Source organism: Hyperolius riggenbachi, chromosome 3 (assembly GCF_040937935.1).
Source record: "Hyperolius riggenbachi isolate aHypRig1 chromosome 3, aHypRig1.pri, whole genome shotgun sequence".
NCBI lineage: Eukaryota > Metazoa > Chordata > Amphibia > Anura > Hyperoliidae > Hyperolius > Hyperolius riggenbachi.
This window is the reverse complement of record NC_090648.1, coordinates 183,413,673-183,437,036: the sequence shown is the minus strand read 5'-3', so window position 1 is coordinate 183,437,036 and position 23,364 is coordinate 183,413,673. Positions and strand designations below refer to the sequence as shown.

The window sequence follows — 23,364 nt, the reverse complement described above, 5'->3', positions numbered from 1 at the left end:
GTCTAGATGTAAATCCAAAGCAGCACTGCTGGTGTCTATCAATGCATGCTCGTCCTGCCAAACTATTGCCAGACCATTTGTCTGCAGGCACCACCGATTGCTTGGAAGGCTTCATATTCTCCCTTCCACTACTTGGCTGCACCCCTCAGCAAGGAAATAAGCCACATAGGGGACACCTGGAGAAAATAAGATCCTGATAAAATACCTGACCCATGTTTTGTGTTCAGAAATCTCTTATTTCAATTTACATTCGTATCTCAATTTACATTCTCACCATGATTTGGGGTTTTTTTTTGTAACGATGCCGATTTGTTTAACTTATTCCATAAATACTGTATCTGTGTTTGCTACTATGCAGAAAAAAAAAGAAACAATTTGTAATCGGCTTTCTCCCAAGAGCCTCATTCTTGAGCTTTAAATCTAAACTCTTAAGTACTCATTTACATCAGGAGGTTTCTATAGCTTAAAATCCAGTTTTATAAAATTTAGTCATCTACTCCTAAAACTGGAAGGACTTGGTAGCGGTGTATTTGGGTGGGAATGCTGATGGTGCCTGGCTTTGCATAATTATGTAGGACTGGGTACATCTCTGTTTTCATCCTGCAACTCTTGGAATGTTTTACATGGAGCGGCTGGTGGAATGGATCCAAACCATATAGCTTACTATGAATCTGTATCCCACTGTATATAAAGTGAAACACGGGCACGAGTCACAAATTGTGCCCGCCACGTCCTCCCTTGCGGAGTTACTACTACTACTACATTGTAGTGGTAGAGTTAAGGCCTGTACATACGCTACATTAAAGTCGGGTGAGGAAGCCAATAACTACCGCCTCTGCCAATAATCCAGCATCTGTACAGCTGTCGACCGCTGCTATACATCTGCCGATCGCTGCCAGGCCAGCGATCCACCAGGTGGATCAAATCTCTGCTGAGTAACGGCCATTAGCTTTTTGCTTGCCACAACTGCGCTGCTCCATTGGCCCTACGTCCCCATGCATTGCAACAGAACGCATCATCAGTCTGCAGGCTGACTATGCATCTGTACAGCCTTGACACAGTGAAGTTGCCTGAGGGATTGGGTCTAGTTACCCATTAAGCGATATCAATCAAGCATGTGTATGGACTTTTATTTAGGTGCTAGATAATTTTCTGCATCTATCACTTTTGTGGACATAGTCCTTGTGTAAAATAATACTTCCTAATTCTCTAGTTCTCCTTCAGTCTGTATTTTACCTGACCACTGAAACAATGAAGAGGATGTTTAGGGAGATTGGGCAAATGTGGGCTAAACTATTAAACACTTTTAGTTTAAGTCTAAATAATTTACTAACACTAACTGCAAATAGTTTTACCCAATACCATAACCTAAGGCTACGTTCACACTGGGTTGTTGAGGTGCATTGCATTGGACAATCTAGTCAAATTGCCAATGCTAATAAATGATATTGCAATTATACGTTCACACTGGCTCATTGGCAGTGCAGTGTGACAGACCCATGGTCATAACCTGTGGTATGGTTTGCTGTATCAGACAATGTGCGTGTATAGTTGCAGTGAAGCATACTTTACATTAACTCTATGCTTCACTGTATTAATCGAATTGCTTATGTAACAGACAATGCAACATTTCTCCACCATTGCAGTCCTGTTTTTACAGGTTTATGCAATGACCCAGTGTGAACCTAGCCTTTTTCTAATTCTTCAGTTTTTTTAACCCTGCAGCATCCAGTCCATCAGTAAACCACCAAAACTGTAGTGGCTGGCACCCCCTCCTAAAAAGACATCAAATTCATCTGCTCGAGGAATAGGGGCCACAGGGGGTAATCAGTGCTATAAAGAATCTGAAATTGGAATAAGAGAGGAAGGCAGCAAGACATCCTCCTCCTTGCCAATAATGGTGCTGCCATAACATTTAACAAAAATTGATTTGAAACCATTTTTTCTCCAATTCTAATCCTGTGAGTCCTTAGTAACCTGTGAAAGTCTGACTTCATTTATATCTTTTATGTGTACTGGCTCTGTGGCTTTTAGACGCTCTCTAATAAGTCAGGTAATCAGTGGGATGATGGCACCATTTGGGAGGTGTGAAGGAGGCTTCATGTTTTAGTTTAAAGTTAACTGCTTCTCAGATTCAAACATGACCTGTCTTCGAGCACTTAAAAAAATGGGGGTGTGGGAGAGAGGTTAATAGAGAGAATACGTTGAGTTCAGCGAATCGTTGGGAGTGGATAGATGTCTGTACCACTACGTTTCCAGGTCCTAATTATGTGGTGTAATAATTGCTTTATCACATGTTTGGCTACAGTGATCGATCTGTGTACTGTTTCGCTTATACTTACTGCAATCTGTTATATTTCTGTTCTCAATAAAAATTACTGAAGTAAAAAAAACTGATTACCTCACTTGTCTGTCTCTTGAATGTTATGTAAGAAAAACTACAGAGAACATAGAAAATAGGATTTCTAGGAATACAGCGGTGTGTTTAATCCACATTCCCTCACAGACATGAGACTTTTTTTTTTTAGTGTGTGTGTACCTGGAAAATGTATTCATGGCTCATTAGCAAAATCCTTCCATTTTTTTAAAACCCTATTTGTTTTTTTTAAATATCTGTTGCGATCAAAGGTTGTCCCTGAGCTGCACATGTGAAGCTTTTTTTCCCCTGAGCTGTGGATGAATGATTGCCTGTGACTCAGGAGAGTACATACTTCTTAGCACATGAAAGTGGGCTTAATCTTAAGTTATTTATACTTCCAATTACACCATACATTTGTGTATTTCTAAGGCATATATATGAAAGGTATTATGAATGTTGTAATCTGAACTCCATTTCTCTGCTCCTGCCTCTGCAATGTTGCAGTAAACAGTAGATCTTCACTTGTTTTTGGTCTGTGGTATTTTTGCTTTGTGTCTGAAGCCCCCTTTTTTGTGAAACTAAGGTGACATTTGCATTCTTTGCTTTCTGTGGCCCAGTGTTAAAGTGTAACCCCATGGAAAAAAGTATTTTAGACTGATAGTGTTGAGTAAAATGTCTTAAATGTTAACTGTGTTATCATTGGGGATACTTTCCTTTTATTTTGTTTACCTTTTATTACTGGGTACGCAATGGGTTCAGACTCTTAACCACTATGCAAAAAAAACACCAACATTTTGTATTGCCCTCTGGGGGTAGAGAGCTTGACTGAGTAAGGGCTGGTGCACACCAGAAGAGCTTTTCTGAGTGCTTTATGATTTTAAAAGCTCCTGCTAATTTTATCCTATGTGTCTGTTTTTTTTGGAGCGATGTGATTTTGTCAAAATTCCCCATAGGATTGCATTAGCAAGAGCTTCTAAAACCTCTAGCTCTTGTAGTGTGCACAAGCCCTTACTCTGACTCCTATGATTCAGCCTTTTCCAGTGAACCTGCAGGGGCACTGGAAAGGGTTGTTTTTACAAATTGGCAACTGTGACTGGCAAGTAAAACTTGCATTTAATCTAGCTTTAGCATTTAATTTTTGTATGTCTGTTCCACCTTAAAGGGTACCTGGAGTGGAAGCAGTAGATTTGGGCGGATGAGACAAGTGGACAAAAAGGGCGCCCCATTCACTTCCATTATAAATATTGTTTAATGGGCGCCGAACAGGGAAAAAAAGGCGCCGGAGATTATTAACGTTTTAACAAACGGCGCCCGGAGATTTTTAAGGATTTATAACTGTTTGTGATGATTTAACTTTACAAAATGAGCCCGTGACGAATAACGTTTATGAAGATACTAAATCACTATTTCTAAAACATTTCTAAAACATTATTATCCACCCAAAAAAATAATTTACATTTTTTTATTTACATTTTTTATTTCTTAATGTCTGTAAAACATTATTATCCATAGGGGGTCTTAGGTTTAGGCACCACCAGGGGGGTCTTAGGTTTAGGCACCAACAGGGGGGTCTTAGGTTTAGGCACCAACACGGGGGTCTTAGGTTTAGGCACCAACTGGGGGGTCTTAGGTTTAGGCACCAACTGGGGGGTCTTAGGTTTAGGCACCAACTGGGGGGTCTTAGGTTTAGGCACCAACAGGGGGGTCTTAGGTTTAGGCACCAACTGGGGGGTCTTAGGTTTAGGCACCAACAGGGGGGTCTTAGGTTTAGGCACCAACAGGGGGTCTAGGGGTTAGGGATAGGTACAGGGAGGGTTTTTAATAAACGTAAATATCACTTCACTTTACAAACAGGGAAGATTAACGTTTTAAGAATTGCGGATCTCATACACATTATTTAGTGATTTATAAATTCTTAAAACACTATTTCTAAACGAAATTCTACACAATATTTCTATAAACGATATTTCCATTTAACGTTTATACCACGCGCCCTTTTTTCCCGACGCCCTTTTCGTACGTACGCACCTGGAGTGTCCTGTAAGATGACCAGATAAACATGTATGTGCAGCCCCATCCGTACTTGAAACTAGGCTGTGTTTCTTTTTTTCTCACTGTAAGGGTTAAGATGTTACGGCTCTAAATCACTGTTCTTTGCAGTTGGACTGTAGCTAAACTTTCACTGGTTTTGTGTCACCCCGAGCTGCTTGGGTATTCTGATAACGAATGAGAGCTGTATGGCTGAGAAACACTTCTGAGAACAGGTAACAGATGCATAAAAAAAATCAGTAGTTGAAGATTAACTTGTGTGGAAGCTGAAAAACATGAAAAAAGCTGTTGTCATTCAACTTAGACAGAAAAACATTTTAAAGGATCCCAGGGATATCCTACCTAGGATTAGTACTATAGATACTATTGTTTATCTTATCAGTATATTTGCACTTGAGGTTTGCTTCGGTGTATTAATGTTTTAAATGAGCGTATGTTCCCCTTCAAACAATATTATGCTATTTTATGCATACGGTACATGTTTCTTTCATGTCGGTTTTATTTTTGAACTTTTTTTATTCGAAGCTTTAAGTTGCACAAGCTATACAATTATAACAGTTAGCTTTGTTCAGCAATGACCACATTCAGTAAAACATTCTATACCACAACATTTGTGTTTACAACTATTTCAGGAACTTTCCAAACTAAAAAAAGAACATGTCTTTATTTTATAATGGTTTTTGTCTTTGTTAGCACTGTGCACTGCAAGCTGGTCAAATAAGGTAGAGTTTCCAGACTTGGTAGAGATTTTTCTTCTGGAACGTAGGCACTTTGGTTAGGATAATTTCAAGAAATAAAAGTGTACACAATGCAATAAAAGTTATGCAGGGATATATTGCTCTAACGAATGCGCTGCAACATGGCTGGCTGCCAAAATGTAATATGTAAATGAATGATGTCAAGTGCAAATCCCAGTATTCTGAATCCGCTTCAATTCTTAATATGCAGTCAATGCAATGGGATGAGTATCCACCAACACCAGGGCACCCTTTGGGGAACAAACTCACCAAAGTTAGATGACCACCATTAGGATAGTCAATAGCGCCTTATCACTGGGATCCTCCGTGTCATCAGGGTCCAAGTCCCTTGTGCCTTTTTAAAGCGGAATGAAACCCAGCATTTTTTCTTTGCGCTAAAAAATTATTTACAGCATATTATATACAACCAGCATTTTTTTTTACTAGAACAGCATTCAAAGGGTTACACACAGGACTTGAAGGTTCAGTGCAGAGAAATCTGGACACATCCGAAGCGGAGATAATGTTATCTAGTGTTTACTTAATTGTATCAAGTGAGGAATGTGACACATTCTCTGACTGTCTGACTGTGCAGAAGCTGCTGGACACAGACCGACATTCAAAGCATTTCTGCCTTCAATACATAATGAATAAAACCAGTTATGAATAAAATGCAAAGTCAGCTCTCAAAGCAAAAAGCTGTACTTTTGTGAACTTGTAATTTCTTAATGAATAATAATACTTATGCACAAATGCAAATATGATAACTGTATGGCATATAAAAAGTAGGAAAACATGTTTTTATTGAATATTATGTCGGGGTTTTATACCACTTTAAATGTTGTTTATGTGCACCTCAAAAGCAAAAAGCTCCCATAGCATAATACTGTTTTATAAAAGTTTAACTTTATTAATTAAAACCACTCACATGATCCTCCAGTTTATATGCGCATAGAGTAATTATTACGGGCTCTCCCCCGTTGCCTTCTTGGCTAAGGCTTGGTAATGTCCCAATTGGCGTCTCTCACATGCCTTCCCTCGCTCTTCACCGCGCACTGCTCTGACAGACAGACAGAGGAGCGCTCGGTGATGAGTGAGTGAAGGCGTCTGTCATTAGAAATCTGTTTGGATGAAGTTTCATACTTGGACAGGCATAACCGTGGACAACTTTTTGGCATTCAGTTCTTCTAATCGATTTCCTCTTTGTTAATCAACATGACAGATATTCCAAATCTAAGTACACATGTGTACCATTGTAGTACCGAATACAAAGCAGATCAAATGGATGCTTCTTTGCAACAGTAATTTGGGCGGCGACTATAAAGCAGATATGTGGCTAGGGTGCTTCTGTTCAGGTTACTATATAGCTGAGCTATGGATATGGGGGTTAACAGTCAAGGAGAGTAAGTAAGTAAGAGAGTGCCAAAATAACCAGTTATTGAAAGACCTATCCAATCACAGCACCATAGTAACACATGGCTGGCATTTTTCGGACTGCACTAGAGAGTGTTTGTTTATCACAGTGAGTGAAACAGACCGACAAGCAAATCTGATTGTGATACATATTCAGTGCTAGGAGAGCAACACTTTGATAAATACTCCAGCCAACCCACCCTGCACCAATCACCATATTGCGGTCAAAGCCACTGAAATTAATTTTTTCCCAACTTTTGTGTTAAAACGTAACTGAAGCACCTAACCTATAAATGCATGATTGTATGCATTGCGCTGCTGCTACAGGATGAGCTGAGTAGGCATGAATGAGCAGGTGTACAAGAGTCCCTAATAAAGGGCCCAGTTAGTGTGTTTTTCTGCACTGTGTTCTGTGAACTGAACAAGAACCTTTAAAACATTTTTAAAGTGAACCTCCGGACTAAAAATCAACTTGGCAGCACTGAAAATACTTTAACCGTTTCACAGCATCAGAATTTTGTTTTTCTTACCCAAGCCTCATTTTTAGCTACACAGAGGTCATTTTTCCCCTGATGCTGTACAAAGCATGATGGGATTTCTGATGTTGTTGTTCTCCTTCTGCTGTTTTGGCGTAATTTTTTTATTTTTTTTATTTGAATTTGAGATTTGAAGCCTAGCACGCACAGCTGGGAGGGGTGATCAGGACACAGGACAGTTGGAACTGTGTCTCATGCTCCCTGTCGCCTCCTTTCAACCAAAAAGATGGCTGCCCCCATGAAATCACAAACATTTGACTGTTCTTTTAAAACAGGGTGGGTAAGAGATTATATTACCTACCTAGTTTAATTAACATAACTAATGTAACTTTATGACAGTATGTTTGTTTAGGCTGAAACTCCCCTTTAAGAAATTATGAGCTGAGACAAAGTGATAGCCTGGATGGGAAGATCTGCACTCTGAACAGAAAGACAGCTCAGCTTGTTTCCAGAATGTTGATTAAATAGGTTTGTGTTGAGACTGCAGGATCCATTAGTATGTAATTTTTGCTGTGCCATTTTGTATTTGTCCAAAAAAAAGGCCATAATATCTATGATGTCTTATTGTTTGGGGATACAATGCTGGTGGCCCCTTAGAAATATGAAGGATAAAAGGAATTTGGCACTAGGGACTCTTAAAGGACAACTGAAGTGAGAGAGATACAGAGGCTGCCATATTTGTTTCCTTTTAAAGGAAACCAGAGATAAACAATATTAAAAGATTTATACACCCCTGGGGCTTCCACCAGCCCCATTCACACGGATCGCTCCCACGCCGCCGTTCTCAGTTTTCTCCGTCTTCTGTTCCGGGTCCCGTAACTTCGACCAGTCCTAGCCAGTCTGCACAAGCGCAGTGCGCTCTCTCCGGCAGAGAATTGTGCTGCGCCTGTGCAGACTGGCCAGAGTTACGGGACCTGGTACAGAGAATGGAGAAGACTGAGAATGGCGGCGTGGGAATGATTTGTGCGGATGGGGCTGGTGGAAGCCTCAGGTATGTATAAATATTTTAATATTGTTCATCTCTGGTACACTTTAAGAAATACTAGTTACCTGGCTATCCTGCTGACCCTTTGCCTCTAATACTTTTAGCCATAGACCCCGAACAAACATGCAGCAGATCAGGTGCTTCTGACAATATTGTCAGATCTGACAAGATTAGCTGCATGCTTGTTTCTGGTGTTATTCAGGCACTACTGCAACCAAACTAATCATCAGGGCTGCCAGGCAACTGGTATTCGTTAAAATGAATAAATACGGCAGCCTCCATATCCCTCTCACTTCAGTTGTCCTTTAAGGATGCAACATTTAAAAATCTTAACATTTGTTTCTAATGTTTAGTGGAATTGGCATCTTGTGCTTCTCCTTAATTTTGTCCAAAAATGCAATATTTCAGAGAAAATTGGCATTTCCAGTGGAATTGCTGCATTATAAGTCCAAGTTTATTATAATCCGTAAGGGTTCCCTGGCCCCTCTAGAGACCTGCAAAACATTTTTTTTTGAAAAATGCAGTGTGTGGTGAAGCATCAAGGCTCTGGCACAGGTTTAAAAATTTGTTTAAATGTTATAACCCTACAAATAAACGTCACTATATAATTCTGCACTGGGGACTGCTGTGCCTGTGATCAAAAATACCAACAGAACGTCTTCAGCTGCAATTTTGATGGTGGTCATAATTGAGACATGGACTCCTATTATACTGTTGCAGCCTAGGGGTGGACATTTAGAGGTAAACTTGAATTCTTTGTTTCCATTAAACCCTATTGGCTAGAGCACATTGGCCAGTCATTGGATTTGTTGTTACCTTGGTGACCATTTAAAAGCTTGTATATCATTGGAAGGCCTTCTCAAGCACCATATAATACTGGTGAATGGCAAAACATGTCATTACAGAATGGCAGCACTTGAGGGGTGAATCCATTGCCACTTCTATTTCCACCCTGTATATGGCAGAATTTGCTGGTGATTTTGAGGAATATTCCTAGGTAATCAGCTCCACCATTTCTGCAAGCTAAACTCTTATTTGTTGCAGTTAAATTATTTGTTAAAAACAAAAGATAGCGTCCTACTGCTATGTAGTATTGAGGGCCTTTTCACCCATTATATTAATTAGAAATATTAACTAGTTGTTAACCTGTGGGGTTTTACCTAAATTGCTCCTTGGACCACTTGTCTTGTCACACAAAATTACTATTAAGTTTATATAATGGATTTAGAAGTTGATTACATATCTTGGCAGGAGAATGGTGGAATTATTAGGTTCTGTGTCAAGCTGTGTGCTTAATTGTAGCAGCTTCCTGTGCATTACTTGGCATAGGAACTCTTAGAAAACCACAAGTGTGGGTGGAGGTTCTGGACTAAATATCTTTTTCATTCTTACCCCCTTAGTGTTTTAAAGGAGTCATAATAATAGTGGTTCTTGACAAATTATTCATCTTCCTCCTAAGTACAACTTTGTATATTCCAGCTCCACATTTCAGGAATGTGTTTTGTATTCTTTCTCTTGTCATTATGACTACAGTCTCCGTATGTTAGGATAGAATGATTAAAAATCGGTTGCAGTTAAATCAAGTCGCTCACATTTTCTGTTAATTGCAGGCGATGACCTTCTGGCCTGGTTTTGTTCTCAAATTATAGCTGTAGCTCTGTTGTTAAGCACTGTTACCTTGCATATCGCAGGAACATTATCTGCTTGTTTATATAAGTTTCCTGTGGCTGTAATCTTTCCTCTCACAACTTAAATACATTTCAGAAATCTCCTTAGTGATAGTATGAAACAGAGGATCAAATGCAAGTGAAGTATAGTCGGTGTTAGTAGTGGAGCAGATGTACACTCATCCAATTTGCTCCTGTCCTCGTGTGTACTTTCAGCCAATCACAGAGCTGAAACCGTGAACGGGCAGATCTGATCCTTAGGGGGCCAGAATCGTGTGGTCCAAAATACGTAAAAAAAAATAAAAAAAAAAAATGATATGAGGTGTAAAAACAATATGGTATCACCAACTATGAGATGGCCAATACGGCTGATCAGAACAGCTGAATTCCGATTTCGTCAAAATTTCGTGTACCGCATTCGAAAACCGAATTTCGTGTTCCGAATTTTCGTGTTCCGAGTGCATTTCTATTGAAGTCAATAGTGCCAACTTCTGTGGTTAATTGTAAAGCCTCTGTACATGCTAGCATCACCAAATTTGGCATGTATATTAAGCAGATGAGTAGGAACATGGTAAAAAAAAAAATTTGTAAAAAGACCTTATAGTTTTTGAGCAAATAGATTTCAAAGTTTCATAGGAAAAATGGTTTTTAAACTGTGTAAAATGACAGTGCTGCAGTACAGGTTACTGCATTCTGAGTTCTGTATACATATTGTATACATTTCATGAAAACAGACAGCGTGGGGTCCCCCCTTCCAAGCCTCCTTAACTCCTTGTCTCCCGTGCAGGCTGGGGTAGCCGGAATGCGGAGTCCCGAGCTTCGCACCCTGAGCTATACCAGCCCGCATGGTCCATGGTATATGGTAAATAGCAGAGGCTGTCTATAGCCATTCAGCCCCGGGAGTTGGGCGGGTGCCTGGGACCACTCCTGAGGATACTGTCGTGGGACCACTCCTGAGGATACTGGCGTGGGATTATTGCAAGGTAAGTATCCCTGGTTAATCCAGAGCAATAAAGGACTTTTTTCGTTGTCGTGTTTTTATTTCTTTTTTTAACTCTCTGCTGAAATGGGTAAGGGGTACAATGTACCCCTATACTCATTTCTCCTGGCGAGGGGGCGGCTTCCAAAGTCTGCTTGTTAAAGGGGAACCCCGGATGGCACCATGAACCCCCCAAGACGTCGGCGGCCCCCACCTCCTCCTGGGGCACCGGAGGTGGGGAAGAGCCCCTTATCCATGGATTGGACAAGGGCTCTGGGGAAGAGGGGGAGGTTGGCTGCCACTCTCCTCCAGAGCCCCCCCATACCATGGACCATGCGGGCTGGTATAGCTCAGGGTGCAAAGCCCCACATGGCCGGGACTCTGGCCATCCCAGCCTGCATGGGGGACAAGGGGTTAAGGAGGCTTGGGAGGGGGGACCCCACGCTGTCTGTTTTCATGAAATGTATACAATATGTATACAGAACTCGGAATGCAGTAACCTGTTCTGCAGCAGTGTCATTTTACACAGTTTAAAACACATTTTTCTTATGAAACTTTAAAATCATTTATTTCAAAAACTATAAGGGCTTTTCACAATTTTTTTTACCATGTTCCTACTCATCTGCTTAATATACATGCCAAATTTGGTGATGATAGCATGTAAGGGGGCTTCACAATTAACCACGGGATTTAGCACTATTGACTTCAATGTAAACGCGAATTCGGTACTCGGAATTGCCGAATTTTCGAGTTTCGGGTGCTTACTCGGAACTGCCAACTTCCGATGGCAAACTCGAAATTCGGAATCCGATAGCTCAGCCCTAATGGCCAATATAAAACCACACCCGATATACAAGAAGGCCGCTCCATCACTCTTAGCACTATACTATTCATCCAATAAAGAGACGGATTTGCCAAGGGGCTAGTACTGGCAAATCATTCCAAATTCATAGTTACTCAACCATGAATACTAGGTCTCAATGTACATGTGCCCAGCTCCAAAACAGTAATCATCTCCCCATTGCAAAGGCCCTCAGATAGTCCTTACCTGCTGAGTAGCTAGGAATCAGGGGTGTAACTAGAGGGGAGCAGCCCCTGCGATTACAGGTGGCCCAGAGCTGTGGGGGCCCCCAACTACTAACCTTCCCTTCCTTTGATACAGGGGACGATACCTCAGTTCAGGTGTTTTTCTGGCTACACTTGTTATGGGTGTGAAGATCCTGATGCCCACACTTGTTTTATGACCATTGTAAGATGGGCCCCATCAGGGCTGCCTTCAGGTCATCACAGGGGGGACTTCTGTATGGGGCCGAGTGAATCTGGGATCCGGTGAACAGTGCTGCACACAGGCCCCAGCTGCAGTCTATGTATATTTCTGTGCCTTTCTTTGTGGTTGCCCATTAATGTGGTGAGTGGTGCCGGGAGGCTAATCCAGGAGTTACCTTAGTCAGTTAGTGAATAAAGTAAACCAGAGACAAATGGGAGAAAAGGGTTTTTATTTGGGGCTACTTCCATCCCCCTGTAGTCTATCGGCTCCCTCTATAACCTTCCTGTCCCATCCATTGAGCTCCTGTGAAGTCTGCACAATCCAGCTGGGTTGGAGGGCACTGCATATGCATTGTTCAGGGCTACGCACCTCCTCCACTATGCTCCCATGGCTGGGATTATTCTGCACAAGTGCAGTTACAGTCTTAATGAACAGAGCATGGACAGAACACACCCAGCCATTGGAGTGCATGAAAGGCTGACGCATGGACGTTAGTGTGTTCAGGCCTTTAAAGATTGTGATTTGCCATGTGGGGGCCCAGTAGGTTCAGGGCCTGGCCGAGGCAGAGGCTGGAGAGGCTCCAGCCTCAGGGCGCAGTGTTGGAGGGGGTGCACAATTCATTCAGCTGTCATTCCCAATTGTGTTTGAAGCAGAAAGAAATAAGAAAAGGGGATACATGACAGTGACTGCAAGCCAGATAACTAGAGAGGTGTTGGGGAGGTTGGGGGCCCTGGGGCACCTATTAGTCTAATAGCAATCAGTGTGTGAAGGCTGGGGTGGGAGGGATGGGGGTGGGCGCACTTCGCTGTCTCAGCCTTGGGTGCTGAAGGACCTTGTCCCGGCTCTGAGTAGGTTTTCCCAGTATAGGGCCAAAAAATGTCTAATGGCGGCCTTGACCCCAAGGCCATGAAGTGGGAGGCAAGGAAAGGGTTTCACTAGGGAGGCCCTGTGAATTGTAGTTATGCCACTGCTAGCAAATAAATTGATACTGTCTTGTTGAAGTGGACATTGCTTATAAACATGTGAATGACTAATTTTAATAACTTAGTAATTTGAATATTACAATTAAGTGTAAAGACTAAGTAATATGAACATTATTAAACAAGAATGTGTTTAATTCAATTGTTAGCCCTTTTAAGGGTGACGTGAACCCAGTTACTTTTTTAACATTTCAATTTTTTTCTGCACACTGTATCTTTACTGGAACAATAAATGTATATCATGAAAAGGATATAGTGATAGTAAGTAGTATGCAACTATAAGAAGTTGTTCAGTGGCTGTTGGATATTGGAGCAGATCTTCAAACTATTCGTGTATGAAAATTATGCCCATTTGTGTTTGTTTTGTTTTGTAGGTGGAGCTAGCTGAAACCTGTGCAAAATGTGAACGTTATATTGGCACAGAAGGTGGTGGCATGGATCAATCCATCTCATTTTTGGCAGAAGAAGGAACTGTAAGTAACATCGATACATAAGGTAGAGGTTACCTAGCAGAATCAGCACAAACAATTCTTTGCTAATTACAAATAATTGGGCCATAATTGGACCTTTGGGCTGTGATAACAATTGTGCTGAAGATTTGCTATTTGTTGTGCAAGCCACATATTGTGACCTCTGCGTGAATTTGCCATACTTGTTTTAGAGACAGTAATTTCTGGATGCACGCATAGAGCACCATGTTACTGCACAATGCCTGTAGCGGGGCTATTTGAATTGGTTTTAAATTGTTTTGTGATGAAATTCTAACAATGATTTAGCATTTGAGATTCAGTACTACAGGCCCTTTTTTGTGTTAGTGTAATTCTGTGTAGTTAAAGAGACTCCGTAACAAAAATTGCATCCTGTTTTTTATCATCCTACAAGTTCCAAAAGCTATTCTAATGTGTTCTGCCTTACTGCAGCACGTTCTACTATCACCATCTCTGTAATAAATCAACTTATCTCTCTCTTGTCAGACTTGTCAGCCTGTGTCTGGAAGGCTGCCAAGTTCTTCAGTGTTGTGGTTCTGTGATGCATCTCCCCCCTCCAGGCCCCTCTCTGCACACTGTTTGTGTATTATTTAGAATAGGGCAGCTTCTCTCTTCTCTCTTATCTTTTACAAGCTGGATAAATCCTCCTCTGAGCTGGCTGGGCTTTCACATACTGAGGAATTACATACAGGCAGAGCTGTCTGCACTCTGCAGGAAGAAACAGCCTGACACTTCAGTGGAAGATAGCTGCAGGGGGAAAGAAACACACAAATGATCTCTTGAGATTCAAAAGGAAGGGTGTATACAGCCTGCTTGTGTATGAATGTATTTTCTATGTGTGGACATACTGTACATCAACCTACTTCCTGTTTTGGTGGCCATTTTGTTTGTTTATAAACAAACTTTTTATAACTGTTTTTAACCACTTTTAATGCGGCGAGGAGCGGCGAAATTGTGACAGAGGGTAATAGGAGATGTCCCCTAACGCACTGGTATGTTTACTTTTGTGCGATTTTAACAATACAGATTCTCTTTAAAGTTTGGGCAGTAGCACTGCATTGTTCATGTTGTATTATTTGCTAAATAGAATGAGTGGTTTTAAACAATAATTGCTACCCAAAGCTACAAGCTATTTTCCAATGGGTATGTAGGTGATTTATACAAAGTTAAATGCTCCTTCTAGGGCTACACAGATATGTAGTTAGTTAGCTTGAAAAAAAAGACATCCATCCATCGCGTTCAACCAGATTTCGAGACATCCGTCCATCTGTCTTCAACCTGAAAGCTGCCTCTAGGACTTATGGGAGGATCACTTTTGATATTTTTTTCTCCACGAAAAAGAGAAAAAATGTTTTTTTCTGGTCTTAAGCCTCAAGAATACCCTATAAAGAACTCTCAAGGCAGCTGGCCAGCGCTATCTGGGCTGAGAACTTAGCATGTGTACAGGTGACTATGAAGTCACTTACAAATTTGTCATTTAGGTTTCCAAGTGACACGGACTGCCAAGCACATTGTTCTGATGCTTACCCTGCCTGTCGGAAAACGCTTAATCATGTTCCATCTCCAATCATTCCTCCTCTCAACAATAAACTGTATGCTGTATAGTGCTTCCTTTGCACAGTGTTCCCCTAATGGCTGAGCATGATCATTACAGGTGACACTCATTGTGCTTGTGCATGCACCTTTGATCTGGGAGAGGGCTGAATGAGGGTGTTTTTAGAATTCCACTGCAAATATTATTGTGCTTGTAGTTGAATAGATAAATGACGTATAGATGTCTTTTTTTCCTTAACAGGCCAAGCTGATTGAATTTAACCCTCTCAGATCTACAGATGTGAAACTCCCCTCAGGAGCAGTGTTTGTTATTGCGAATAGCTGTGTTGAAATGAACAAAGCAGCAACAGCTCATTTCAATATAAGAGTTGTGGAGTGTCGCCTGGCCACCAAGGTATAGTATCTATTAAACAAAAATACTGTGTATTAATTAAGTCACCGGTAGTAGTCAAAATACAAAATGGACTTACTTGGAAGTATCTTCCTTTTCTTTCTTGCATACACAAGTAATCCAGTGAAACATGTTACAATTGAACTCTGGGCTTGGATTAGAGCTCTCTAGGCCTCTTATTGCTCTATGTGTATATTTAAAAAGCTCACAATTTCTGTAAAAATCTTTAAGTTTTGACATCTGTCCTTCTTTATCTTGGCTTCAGAGTTTAATAACTATTTTCTTGTGAGTTAGAACCTTATTAATGCCTCATTTACACTATATGTGTTGTAAAACACATGCAAAGATCGCAAACACATTTTGTAATAGGGATGGCCTAGCCTTGGAGAACTCATGGAGAAGCACATGATCGGTTTGATCAGCTGATAGATTTGTAAGGCTCTGATTTGCTGGTCATGATCATGTGTTAAACTAGGAAGTCATCACAGCAAATCAGGACCTTACAAATCTATCAGCTGATCAAACTGATCATGTGCTTCTCCTTGAGTTCTCCAAGGCTGGGCCATCTCTTATTATTATTAACACATAGATAAGTTGGTGCATATTTTTGTAAGCATTATCTAGTCAGCCAAATTGCTACAGCCAAGTGGTGCTGTGTATAAAAGCATGCCAATTGCACTCTTAGGCCTGGTGCACACCAAAAACTGCTAGCAGATCCGCAAAATGCTAGCAGATTTTGAAACACTTTTTCTTATTTTTCTGTAGCATTTCAGCTAGCATTTTGCGGTTTTGGGAAGCGTTTTTGGTGTAGTAGATTTCAGATATTGTTACAGTAAAGCTGTTACTGAACAGCTTCTGTAACAAAAACGCCTGCAAAACTGCTCTGAACTGCCGTTTTTCAGAGCGGTTTGCGTTTTTCCTATACTTTACATTGGAGGCAGAAACGCCTCCGCAATCCAAAATCTGCAGCAACCCGGGAGTATGCGTTTCTGCAAAACACCTCCCGCTCTTGTGTGCACCAGCCCATTTAAATACATTACCCAAGCGTTTCCACATCCGCAAGCGGATCGAAAAACGCTGCCGAACAGCTCTGGTGTGCACTAGGCCTTACAGTGTGTTTCAGAGCACACCATTCACATTGCATATAATGTCATTGAAATGCACTGGATATGCTGCTGTTGGGAAAACATCATGTCTGAAAAGCATTTGAAAATACATTACTTGTTACAGTGTGAACAAAGTTTACCTCTTGCAAAATATATTTAAACCCCTTATTCACCGTCTGATTTTATTTGCACATATAAAAAAATGCTTAAACCCCCCCCCAAAAAAAACTATGCATTTAAAATAAAGGTGTACAAAATTGTGAACAACAAAAATACTAAACTTATTACAAAACTTGAAAGCAAGTAGATTTTTCATTGCTAGCAAACTTCGAGAAAGTGTATTACATTTATCTGGGCAAATTAGTTCTGTGTGAAATTCAGCGTGGAAAAGGGGTGTGGCCAGGCCCACACTTCCAACCTGAATCAGGGAGACTGGTTTCATGTCAAGGGGGTTGGGGGCAATGTTGAGTTGATGTTTGGTTAGGTGGGTGGGGGCATGGTACCAGAAAGGAGGTGAATAGCCGTGTGCAAAAATTCTATGGTGATTAGCCAATCTTAGAAGACCTACCCAATTAAACCTTCTATGCTAGTACCATGCATGTACTCATGCATGTACTCATCAACTAGGATTTGTATAACTAACCATTGGAAACACAGCCACCCAGTACCTCTGAAGTCCTACTCACTATTAATGCAATATGAAGGAATAATCTAATTTCAATCAAATTTGTTTATAGACGCTCCACAAAGTTAATTAGTCATTTACCAGAACAGAATGTGAAATGACAAGCTAAGAATGAGTGTATTGTGTTTCGTGGTACCCTTAGCTGCTTGCTTATCATCCCTGTACCACTATCCACAGAACTGCACACACTCATTGGCTATAGTTGAGCAGTGTGCATGTACCATTCTTCTTCCCCAAACTGTTGCTTTTTATCATTATCAATTTTAAATGTTAAGGTGACAGAACTGTACTGTCTTCAAGAGATAAGCTATGTACACATGCTGAAATGAACTTGGCCATGGCAGACGATACAGACTGCATAGTGTCAAGTGTACTGTAGATTTGCTTTGAAACTCTCATTGGTACACATGAGCTAGGGAAATCGGTTCCTTTGATTTGCCTTTCGCAATGAAGGCCTGAGCACACTGCTGCTTTGCTGGTCAGATATCAGCAACAAAGGTCAGTGTACGATGCACAGGGACATCAGACAATGCATAGACAGCTATCCACACAAAGTAGAGTGAAGAACACCTTCAGAAAGAATCACAGAGACAACGGGAGCCCAATTGCGCAATATGTGACTAGGTTTTTTGAGGAAAATTTAGTGGTAGGCTATATACTCACAAAGGTGGGTTGCATGAGGGGCAACAAACCACATGAAGCAGGTGGAGATCACAAGCCTCTCTCCACTCAAGTGCCTCCAAGGATGGCCAAATGCAGGGTGGTCGTACTCTAAGAAAAGTAGGGACTAGTACTACTAGTGGCATAACCACTGTAGACTGTCCCTTTCTCCCCCAACTTGAAAGGGGGGGGGGAGGTGAACTAGCACATGAAGGGTGAAGAGGCACCCAGGATCAAATAAAATTAGGTTAAAATCACATAAAATCATAAAAATAGAGGTGGCTTACCTCTTAATAACTACAAAATTTATAGGAAGAATACATTTTTTTATTTGCACGGGCAACACGTTTTGTGGGTGCTCGACAACTTCAGCAGGCCAATAAATATGCCTATAAAGTTAATAAGAAGCACTCAGAATTTTTATGTCAAGTTCTGAGTGCTTCTGAAATGTGAAAAGTTCTTAAGGGCAACAAGTACTTTCCACACGTGGGGTCCAGGGATACAGTTTTATCTCACTTACAGAAATAGCAGCTGTTCTAGGTTAATTGACCGTGGCCTAGCAATTCTGTCACCAGTATTACATCACTAGGGATGGTGACAGTTTGCAAATGATAGCAGCCTTCGGAGAAAGAGGCAAGCACAACTTATGACTTACTGTAGGCTAAAGACTCACTCCATTGGCATATGGAAAAAATGCTATTTTCTAGGGAAGAAAAATGAAAGTGAAGTTATACAGTGAGTTAATGTGCAGGATTAGGGCACAGATCACAGTGAGAGCATGGGTGGCAGTTTTCTCACTCTGGCAGAGATGTACCTTTCATCTATGCCCTTTACCCTGAAAGGCCCTATACTGTATCACATTATGATTCTTTTTTTTATTGAAACATGGTGCAATAAAATATAACCTTACAAAGAAGTCTGTCCATATAACATAGTTCACATCTTAGCAGAGTCACAATAGCTTGTGCAAATAATTGTATAGACCTCTTCAGATTTGTACAATATAATAAACATTGCATAAACAGTGCCAAGGCTAGTTCTTCACCCAAGTCACAAGGTCATATCAAAGAACTATTAGCACACCAACACTACACATAACTTATATGTAACCAAATGAAACCTATAAAACATAAACAGTATGCTAGGTCACTCTCTTCTACCAGGTCTGCAGAACATATTACCAAATATCTCCTCTACCCCAAAGTGGTTTAAAGTGGGGCATATGAGCAGCATTCTCAAAACTAGCTCAAGTGTGCTACTAAAAATAAGTTAAAGAGACTCCGTAACAAAAATTGCATCCTGTTTTTTATCATCCTACAAGTTCCAAAAGCTATTCTAATGTGTTCTGGCTTACTGCAGCACTTTCTACTATAACAGTCTCTGTAATAAATCAATGTATCTTTCCCTTGTCAGACTTGTCAGCCTGTGTCTGGAAGGCTGCCAAGTTCTTCAGTGTTGTGGTTCTGCTATGAACTCCCCCTTTCAGGCCCCTCTCTGCACACTACCTGTGTATTATTTAGATTAGAGCAGCTTCTCTCTTCTCTCTTATCTTTTACAAGCTGGATAAATCGTCCTCTGAGCTGGCTGGGCTTTCACATACTGAAGAATTACAGACAAGGGCAAAGCTGTTTGCAGGAGAAAAAAGAGCAGCCTGAAACTTCAGTGCATGATAACTGCAGGGAGAAAGAAACACACAAATGATCTCTTGAGATTCAAAAGGAAGGCTGTATACAGCCTGCTTGTGTATGGATGTATTTTCTATGTGTGGACATACTGTACATCAACCTACTTCCTGTTTTGGTGGCCATTTTGTTTGTTTATAAACAAACTTTTAAAAACTGTTTTTAACCACTTTTAATGCGGCGAGGAGCGGCGAAATTGTGACAGAGGGTAATAGGAGATGTCCCCTAACGCACTGGTATGTTTACTTTTGTGCGATTTTAACAATACAGATTCTCTTTAAGCCACCCACCCCATACTTTAGTATATTTCCCAGAGCATCCCCTATGTACATGTATTAGTTTATGAAATGGAAGGTCACATTACGATTCTTATATCTAGAAAGTGCAGCTGATTATGAAACATCCCAATCTATTACTTTTCATACATGGCCAGTAACCTGAATCTTGTTTTTTTTCCATGTCTATTTAGCTCTTCTGTAGAGAATAAAATGCCACACAGTATGCAACAGCATATGATAGGTATAGATACTGTATTGTGTACGGCCCACTTGTATATTTATTCACCATTAAAGATGGTGCATTCGCTTTGTTCTCAACACTGTTTGTTTTGGGGCACCGTAAATACAATTTATATTGTTTAGAACAAGTGTTCTTTCTGACTAAGACAGGAAACCAAAATGTATACGACAAACACACCCCATGCATTGTTTCTAAGACATGCTTCAAACAGGTAATTGACTGCCATAAACATATTTCATTATTTTTCTGGGGTAACTGCAGGAGAATGATGTATTTTTGTGAACGTTGTCACCCTGAATGTGTATCATACTTATAAATAAGACAAAAGTGATGTTTGAAAAGTTTACATAGAGATGACTCTGGTACTCATTATTCTTCACATTTAAGCCAAATAAGGCTTGAAGGAAACACACTTCCCTTTGCTTGAAGAAGAAATCGCCTTGCCATGTCTTTCTGTCTGTTTTTCCTACAATGCATACAGTTTTCTAATTTAGTCCTCCAATCTTTCAGTCAGATCATTATCATTTGTTTGCAGGTCTTTACATTGCCATTCCCAATCACATGTGAAGTTTATTTAGGTTTGATTAATTTACGTGTAAGTAACCATTCAGCAGAGGAAAGATATGAGTCAAATAAATATTAGGCAAAATATTTAGGACATCCTCCTCTCTAGCATCCCTTTTTTCAGGCCCAGAATAAACTATGGTAAATACCTTTTTGGGACGGTTTACACCTCATTCCTAATAATAAAAATTTGTCCTTTATAAAAAAGATATCTAATTCTGATAAAAGGTTTGGTTTTTGCAACCAAGCTTTAAAGTGTTTCTGTGGGTAAAAATGAAATACCTTCAGTAGTGTTTTTATGTACGTAATGTAAAAACCTTATACACACATATTATTATTATTATTTATTGTATTTATAAAGCGCCAACATCTTACGCAGCGCTGCACAATAGATAAATGGGTTAACATACAGGTAGAACATACGGAAACTCACAACAAAACAAGATCATGCAAATGATTTGATAACAATACAGTGTCATAGGTCAAAATAGAGACTGTTCGAGTCTACAAGAGGGGTGGTTGCGAGTAAGATTGCATAATCAAGCTGGATACGTTAGGGAGGAGGGCCCTGCCGGAGGCTTACAATCTAAAGGGTGGGGTGGAGACAATAGGTGCGTCTTTTGAGAGGGGGTCTAACAGAACATATTATGGTGCTGGTGTAGGGGGGTATGCGAGCGTGAAGAGGTGAGTCTTGAGAGCTTGTTTGAAGGAATTAAAGGTGGGGGCGAGTCTGACGGCTGGTGGGAGAGAGTTCCAGAGAGTCGGGGCGGCCCTGGTGAAGTCCTGCAATCGTGCGTGTGACTGAGTTATGCGTGGTGCGACTAGGCGCAGGTCATTGGAGGATCGGAGGGGGCGGGCTGGTATGTGCCTGTGGACCAGATCAGAGATGTAGGTTGGGCAGGTCTTGTGCACTGATTTGTAGGCCAAGCACAGGATTTTGAAATTGATCCTAAAGCTGATGGGGAGCCAGTGTAGTGCTTTACAGAGCGGAGTTGTAGAGGCGCTGCGGTGAGAAGAATGTATCAGTCTGGCTGCCGCATTCATTACCAATTTAAGTGGGTCAGTACGGTTAGAGGGGAGGCCAGATAAAAGAGAATTGCAGTAGTCTAGGCGGGAGATGACAAGGGCGTGGATAAGGAGTTTAGTGGTGTCAGGGGACAGGTAGGAGCGGATCTTGGAGATGTTGCGGAGGTGGAAGTTGCAGGATCTGGCAATACCTTGGATGTGGGCGGTAAAGGAAAGTTCAGAGTCCAGAGTAACGCCTAGACAGCGGGCTTGGGAGGTAGGGTGGATTATAGTATTTTCAATAGTGACGTGCAGATCTGGGAGGGGTGCAGCTGTGCGGGGTGGGAATATTAGAAGCTCAGTCTTGTCCAAATTAAGCTTCAGGTACCTGGCAGCCATCCAGGAGGAAATGGATGTGAGGCAGGCAGAGACTTTGTCCATGGTAGAGGAGGAGAGGTCTGGGGTGTGGAGATATATCTGGGTGTCGTCGGCATACAGGTGGTAATTGAAGCCCATGGAGGAGATGATTTTGCCAATTGAGGCAGTATAGAGTGAGAACAGTAGGGGTCCTAGGACGGAACCTTGAGGAACACCAACTGAGAGGGGTGTAGGAGTGGATGAGGAGCCATTGAAAAATGTTGTAAAGGAGCGGTTGGAGAGGTAGGAGGAGATCCAGGCTAAGGCTAGGTCCTGAATGCCCATTAGCTGCAGGGAGTGGAGGAGGAGGGAGTGGTCGACAGTGTCAAATGCCGAGGAGAGGTCCAGGAGGAGCAGGATGGAGTATTTACCTTCGGCTTTGGCAAGGGCGAGGTCATTTACCACTTTGGTGAGGGCGGTTTCTGTAAAATGGGCTGTGCGAAAACCAGATTGCAGGGGATCGAGAAGGGAGTTGGAGTTAAGGAAGTTGGTCAGGCGTTGGTGGGCCAGGCGTTCAAGAATTTTTGAGGCAAAAGGGAGGAGAGAGATTGGGCGGTAGTTGGATGGCAGAGCAGGGTCAAGTGAAGATTTCTTTAGTAGGGGAAGCACAGTGGCCTGTTTGAATACGGAGGGGAAGATGCCGGTGGAGAAGGAGAGGTTGAACAGATGGGTGAGGACAGGGGCCAGATCAGAAAAATGTGGGCGCAGAGAATCAGATGGGACCGGATCTAGGGGGCAGGAAGTGGCAGGTGAAGTTGCCAGCAGCTGGTTGACTTCCTCCACCGTGACAGGATTGAAGGAGGTAAGGGAGGAGAAAGAGGAAGGAGTCGGATGTGGTGGGGAGGCGGGGGCGATAGAGTGGAGGAGAGAAATATCCCTCCGGATGGTTGTAATTTTGTTGATAAAGTAATTTGATAGGTCAGTGGCTGAGAGGGTGGAGGTTGGGGGGGGAGGTGTGGGGTTAAGTAGGGCATTGAAGGTGGCAAAAAGACGACGTGGGTTGGAGGCTTGGGTAGCGATCAAGTGAGTGAAGTATATCTGTTTACTATCAGCGAGGGCAGCATGGTACGTCTGCAACTTGGTCTTGTATCCCAGGAAATCATTGTTGTTGCGGGATTTCCTCCATTTGCGTTCTGCAGCTCGTGTCTCATTTTGTAGTTTTCTTGTGAGGGCAGTGTGCCAAGGTTGGGGGTTGGGGCGACTGTTGGTACGAAAGGTCAGGGGAGCCGCATATGAGGCATGTCCCCCGTGGGAACTGGCACCCAACCCTTTGAGTGACATTTCAAGGACTGAGGCTGTACAGACGAGTCCCTAGCCTACT

At 41.6% G+C, this 23,364-nt stretch overlaps 1 protein-coding gene across 3 annotated transcripts in view; it reads left to right on the top strand.

Annotated features, from left to right (window-relative positions):
* Window positions 1-23,364, top strand: part of GALK2 (galactokinase 2) — a 306,129-nt gene that overhangs the window by 155,932 nt on the left and 126,833 nt on the right. For all 3 annotated transcript variants that reach the window (XR_011030291.1, XR_011030292.1, XM_068275411.1), the window contains exons 6-7: window positions 13,347-13,445; window positions 15,256-15,408. Coding sequence is in view for 1 of the 3 variants with exons in the window: in XM_068275411.1 (XP_068131512.1) it covers window positions 13,347-13,445; window positions 15,256-15,408 (252 nt within the window). In the remaining 2 variants the exon portion in view is untranslated. The remainder of the gene's footprint in view (window positions 1-13,346; window positions 13,446-15,255; window positions 15,409-23,364) is intronic.